The 6,940-nt window shown below is 35.1% G+C and overlaps 1 protein-coding gene across 1 annotated transcript; it reads left to right on the top strand.

Annotated features, from left to right (window-relative positions):
- The first annotated feature begins 550 nt into the window (after window positions 1-550).
- LOC139119238 (emopamil-binding protein-like) lies at window positions 551-6,650 on the top strand. Its single transcript, XM_070682927.1, has 4 exons — window positions 551-844; window positions 2,138-2,207; window positions 3,336-3,518; window positions 4,926-6,650. Exons 1-4 carry the CDS (start codon window positions 665-667, stop codon window positions 5,120-5,122), a joined length of 630 nt encoding a protein of 209 aa, XP_070539028.1. The 5' UTR covers window positions 551-664; the 3' UTR covers window positions 5,123-6,650.
- The last annotated feature ends 290 nt before the right edge of the window (window positions 6,651-6,940 follow it).

The raw sequence follows: 6,940 nt of genomic DNA, 5'->3' as shown, positions 1-6,940 counted from the left end.
TTTGGGGGGAAAAAATTGTTGGCTGGTGAAGAAGAAGAAGAAAAAAATTGATCCAGTAATGTCTTAATATCCAGTAATGACAGAAAATTGAAAACAATTGCTGCTACAGAGGCGAGAAAAAAAGTTTGCTGCCATACCCATTTCCTCCAGCCCCCACCCCAAGTTCTCTCCAATTGAATTAGTTTCAGAAAAAAACCCTGCTGGTTTCATTTAACTTGGTAAGTCACCACTTCAATGTCATGAAATAGCCTGAATTTATTAGTGAATTTGAACTTGAATTTCTCGAATTTATTTTAGATGTAAAAGTATGAAAGAGACTTTTTGACAAAATTCACTTTGGTGTAGACAGGATCAATGAGAATTTTAACATACTTGTAAAAGTAAATTTACCGGCCAACATTTTATTTTTGCTTCAATAAAGGGCCGTGTAAAACAGCTGTGAACTAACTACCCCATGGGAAATTCCAATACAAGATAGTGTGAAAAATTTTCATTCTGATCGAATTTGAGAATACATTGTTTGTGTGGTCACGACTCGACTTCAGGGACTGCTGGACCCCCTGGGAAGTAGTTTCATAGAGGACTATTTTTAAAGCTAAGTTAAGGGGCTTTAACTCGCGTTGTGGTTTCATTCCAAGCTGCCCCAGTACTACACTGTACGAAAATGGCTGCAGATACGGACAAACAACTGGTTGACACGGTGACCGTGGTCAGTTTAATTGCTGCGTTCTCTCAGATGCTAATTGCGTATATTGCAGCGCAGATTGTGGGGAAAAAATTACCAAACGTCGAAAAGTGGGTTCTGGTATGGTTGATTTACGACGTCATCGTTCATTTTACATTGGTAAGTGAACATTAATTAAAATAATACTGCACTGCTTGATATCGATATGCACGCCAGGGTTGCTGTTGTAACCAACTTGTTTCAATGAATCTCAGCCTCGTCTTTCGATTTTTCTTGTCTTTTTTATTTGCTTCCTCGGCAAATGTCATTTCAACAATAGATTTTAAAACGCATTGTGCTGAATACTCGTGTCCAAAGGTTAGACACCGGTTATTAACATGTTGTAGAGCCAACACCCTCACGGCCATGCGGCACCCACACACCAAGTCACATCGCTACAGGTCATATCGGGTCACTGGCAACAGGCGCGATTCACATGATTCACTGCTCTGCGTGGAGCGTTCCGATATGGCACTGCATATTTATGTTGAAACATGGAGGTAGCAGAGAAGGAGTCACAACTGAGATAATTACGTTTATTACTATTGTGCACCATCTGCTACCTCGATCCATGGTTGAAATAATGTGGTCAAATTTCTTAAAGTAGGCGTATCTTGTTTTGCAACATAAATTTCAAAATTCATTATTTGTCAAATTTACAGTGAAATCACTCCTTTTTCATCTCAATCGTAAAAGTAATTAGTCGTAAATGTACAATTAGTCTGATCACTTAATCCAAACAATAAGTTTTATATGATTTATCTATTACTATTGTCAGTTTTTATATTTTTATTTAATTAATTCACCTTGATAATTGAAGTTTGAACCTTAAACTTTTTCTCATGATGCGCTCAAGGAAACTACAATGCTCTCTTTCACTATCAAGAATAAACGCCATACATTTACATATATTTACATATATTTGAAATTGAAAATCGAATTTGTGTCGCAATTTTTGTATTAGAAGAAAGTAATTTTTTTCAACAATGACATGATGAAAATATCCGCAGCCACAAGTGTAGAGAGAGTTCAAGAGTCCAATCATGTCTGTATCATGACAGCTATTCTCTCTTTGGCACGAAGTAAAAGTGCAGAACAAGTGACTTCTGATGCTAGCATAAGAAACTTATACCTTTATTTGCCCGATTCCCAACATCCAGTGCATATAAATCATGTGAAAGTAGTTCATTGACTTTGCATTCTATGTGAGATATGTGTGTTATATTGTGAGTAATTTTAAATTGGCCTTCAATTTTTTGTATATATATAAATATATATATATATATATATATATATATATATATATATATATATATATATATATATATATATATATATATATATTATTTATTTATTTTGAAAGTATGATCTATTACTATTTAAAATATGGATCTGATAATTTTTATTTGACAGGAAGGGCCGTTTGTGTATCTATCCCTAGTTGGAACTGTTGACAAATCAGACAGCTACATCGGAATGCTTTGTAAGTGATGAATTTTCACACAAAATCTGTGAATTTGTAAAGACTTTTATAGAATTTTCTTTCTTGTGTATATGTTCCGCATGCAATGCTTATCTGGTGTTTTTGCTAAGGTTTGGTAGGAACCGGCCACCAATTTTGCTGTCCTCTTAACCCTTTGAGTGCTCTAATTTTCCCACCAAAATTTTAGTGCAACATTTTACCAATTTAATGAATTTTTTCTGTAATTTTTTTACAATTTTGGACCAAATGGTCACCATATTTCATTAGCTACAATTTTTTTATCAAAATTTCAGCAAATGTCTGAAAAAATTGACTGTGAAATATTTTACAAAGAGGGCAAAAATTGACTATGGCGCTCAAAGGGTTAATGTAACTGTGTTGATGTTCTGAAGGGAACGCTGGTAACATGACTTAGGAACTCCGGAAAAATTTACCTGGGTACTGGCCTCAACATAAACTCTGTTATTGTTATTCAATGTACAACAGGTACAATTTTTATGAAGAACATATTTTCAGCTCTGCAACGGACATAAAGTTAGATGTCAGAATGCCTGTACAAAAGTCTGTTATCCTATCCATAAAATGCTGTAAGGGGCAAACCACTTTTGATTGATATGGAGAAGTACAGAAAAATATCAAAATTTGCAATTTTTATATGTCACCATGTCAAGCTTGATTTTATTATGCTGAAGCTCAGCTGTGAGTTATGTAATTTTCATGTCAGAATTTGATATGATGTTGTGTGGCCTTGCATTAATGTAAGTTCCCTGCAAACAGTAAAAGCAAACCATTTATATTTATGTACATAGTGAACTTTACAAAATATTAATACAGATCTATAGTTTTGGAAATATGGTATCCACCACAGCTGTATTCTAGTATATTTGTAAAGAAAGGGCATAAGGCAGCCTTGGTAAAATTAATTTTGGAAGTTACACCCCAAAAAACACAGAGTTATTCACAGTTTTGTAGAGTAATTTACTCCATAACAGATGACACATGCTATCACCTTCTCACCCGTAGAATCTGTATAGCTAACAAAAGGGCTTTGAGAGATGCTAGCCTGTTACCAACTCTTGCTTTCACAGTTGAAATTACCAGCTTACACGATCTCCCCTCAAATTCCAGGGAAGGAATATGGCAAAGCCGATAGCAGATGGTTGCACTCTGATCCAACAATCGTTTCCCTGGAAATTCTGACAGTGGGTATGGCAGGGCCATTAGCTGTGCTCCTAGTGTATGCCATCATCAAAAATAAATTCTACAGACACTTTGTGCAGATAACACTATGTGTATGTGAACTCTATGGAGGTAAGTTGGAAAATAATATCATTCAGTCTAGGCTTTGCAAATTCCCTGTTTTTGCCAGTGATGATTTTGTGATTCATGTGATGTGGCAAACGACTGGATACAAATCAAATTTTTTGTACTGTACATGGCCAGAATCATCTGATAAAATATGCATAGAGGAGACTACCAAACTAGATTGAAGGACCATTATAATTTTTTTGTAGCTTGACAATTTATGGTATGTTTATTTAGCAGTGTATAGTGTATAATATTATCCCAGATAATATTACTGTGTTTATTCATTCTGAATCCCCCGCATAGTAACAAGCAACCACCCCTAAAAATAATGAATTATCCATACCCAGATAAGCTTTATGGCAACATGCCCGCACATGCACAAAGTGTCTGCAGTTGACTGAAATGGAAAGCGATACCGCTATCAAGTTAATAAAGTGGCTTTCTAATTACCAAGTGAATTCAACATATGGGTTGCTATGTAGCTTGGTAATGGCTGATTGGGTGATCAAATTTCTAATCACCTTTATTCAGGTCAAACAAACAGCAGATTACTCAAGTAAAATATTATCAAGGAAGAATAAAATTTAAACATTATGAGCCTAGATGAAAACCAAAATGAAAACATGAAAGAAATGCCATTAAATGGGAAATAGAATCAAAAAGGGAAGAAATTATTTTTATGGTAGAATTCAAAGTATAAGATTTTAAATTTCAATACAAGAGGAAAGTGTTTCATTGGACCAAAAATTTTCAGTTTCTAAGTCCTTATCTTAACTTTGAACTGCAGCACCAATCGATTCTGAAACAAAAAACAATGGTTATTCCAACTAATTGCGAAAAACTGTTAAATGCAGTTTGCTTATTTTAAGTATTTTCATGAAAGTTTCCAATGTGTCGTGACATCAAAATTTGGCTAAAAATTTCTTGTATTGCAAGGAAACATCATCATCGCTTGACTTGCTAAGATTTCAGTGTGAGTTTTGATATTAAAGTGAACAGAGGACAGATTTCCAGCAAATGCTGTTTTATTTCCACTGTAAGCAAGACGATATAAATCAGACATGTGCACTGTTAAAAAAACATTCAATTTTTTTGGTGTGATTGGCACAGCCAGTCACAATCACCCCACATGTTTTCAGATTAATTCACTGCACTCGCCACCAACAGCTGCTAACAGTTACAAACAGCCATAGCTTTGGTGTATTTTCCATCGCCGCCACATCACTTTGTTTTTCTCGAAAAATTAAACAAATCACTTTCATAACTTGTGAAGGTTTGAAACAATGAATGATTTAGTCTGAAATTCACAAACCACAATTTATAACTGTAACCAAAATACATGCATTGGCTTCATTGATGTCACCTTTTCAATCTTCTGTTGTCTGTTATCTCAACTCTTCTTTCCTCCAGGTTTTATGACCTTTGCCCCCGACTGGTTGGTTGGAAGCCCAAGCTTGGATACAAGTAATCCTTTGTACCTGTGGTGTTATCTGGTGTTTTTCAACGGTCTGTGGGTGGTGATTCCTATTGCTTTACTCTACCAGTCATGGATCGCGCTCAAAGCTTTACCAACCAAGAAAAACCGATCAGCAAAGAAGAAGAATTGATAGTTTGTTCAAAAAGTCACATTTTGTAACCTTTCACGCTGTATTCAATCGGCTGATGTGTGCATAGATACAGGCAGGGTAGTCTTAAACAGGGTTGTCAACATGATCAAAAAATATCTGTTGGGAAATTAGGCTGTTGAAAATAAAATATTTGGAGATTTTAATGAAGACATTTGATTAAGGAAGCTCTTAGGTTTGGCAGTTTATAATTGTTTTTGATTTTAATGAGCTGCAGTTTTGTATGTTTTTCCGTAGCCCTGTTTAACGGTTATTGGTTCACAGCTGCAAAGCAATGAGTTATCATGTTGTAAGTGACTTACAGTGTTAGCGATTCAGTGAAGTAATTGGTTGTACCCAGCACTGCTATCAAGGGAAACCTAGTTGTCTTGGGAAGTCTGGTGGTCCCGGTATGTTGGATGTACTTTATAGCACAGTAGAACCGATTCCAAATGACCAAGCAGTATTTTCATTGATATGTAAACAATAAACATTTACTGGAGTCTTTGCATAGCATTTTCAGAAATAATGCAGTCAAGAGAGACAAAAATGGTGATTTATTGTAAAAATCACACGTAAAGAGTTTCAGGTAAAAGCTGCAGCATCATAATTATGTAAGTTTAACTTTCTGTTGCAAGTACCGATGTCGCACATTGCAGTGCTATGATTTATAACGAATGCAGAGTTGTGATCAGCTGTATTCCGTATATACTGGCTCCAGTCGACCGCTTGAAAACCAAAGACATTGATGTGTGTGTAAATCAGTCATTGTACGTGTGAATCACATATTGGCTCATTCAACCATGATGACTATACTTCACTGCTAAGAATAATGCAACGATGTATCAAGAAAATAAAAAAAACAAATAAAATAGGCCAAATAAAAAAACCTGTTTGTTTCCGGTAACATGCCTCTGAAAATTAGGGTAGGTAGGTTGGAGGGAATTTTTTTCTTTATCTATTTTTGTCAGCTTAGACCCATAAAATACGGTCAAATTTAGAGAATTACCTTGAAACTTTTTGAAAATGGAAAAAAAATTGTCTTGGATGAACAGCATTTTTAAAGTAGGTCAGGCTACCAAAACACACAGTTTTTATTAGACCTTTAAAATAACTTAAAGAAAGAATAAGTTTTAATTGTATTTTATACTGTAATCAGACTTGTAAATTATTTGAGTACTTAATATCCAGTGACATATTATTCAGTCTTAATGATAGCTCTCTCGTACCATTTGTACTTAAGATATTTTGTTTTCAGGATAAAAAGTACTTTTTAGAAATGACTACAAGAGAAAACAGCAAAAACAACTTATTTAAAATCATGCTCAAAATATTGTTAAACTCTGAGTGTCTTTTAACCCATGTGTGATTGCAGGTGAAGCAGTGCTTTCAATTTTTGTGATTTATTGAAAGGGAAATCATATCAAAGCTGGCATATTTATGTCGTATCTGTCTTTCAGTGCAGTAGAGCATAAAAGTTGATTGTTCCGTATTTTGGAAGAAAATGGTAAATAAAACATGTTTTAGCATACTAATTGTTTCAGTATTATCATTGATGTGGAAATGGCAAACCCAAATAGCTCACTAGCAGGTCTTTAGGTTAGTGGGGAATCTCCAGTGTTACTTTACAGGGACCATGCATCTATCCTGGCTCCGTCCGAACAAGGTGGATGCGTGAGAACTTTCCATGGTGGTCGAGTTTCTGAGTATGTCTGCGTAAACGTTTTTAAAGAAAGTGCCACTAGAGGGCGCTAAGCAACTCAGAAAAACAGGATCAGGCTTCGCCCTGTGTGAGTCTTATTCTGTGTTCATATTTGTTGG

This window comes from Ptychodera flava, chromosome 19 (assembly GCF_041260155.1).
Source record: "Ptychodera flava strain L36383 chromosome 19, AS_Pfla_20210202, whole genome shotgun sequence".
Classification (NCBI taxonomy): domain Eukaryota; kingdom Metazoa; phylum Hemichordata; class Enteropneusta; family Ptychoderidae; genus Ptychodera; species Ptychodera flava.
The sequence above is the reverse complement of the archived record's forward strand: the minus strand, read 5'-3'. Positions and strand labels throughout refer to the sequence as shown.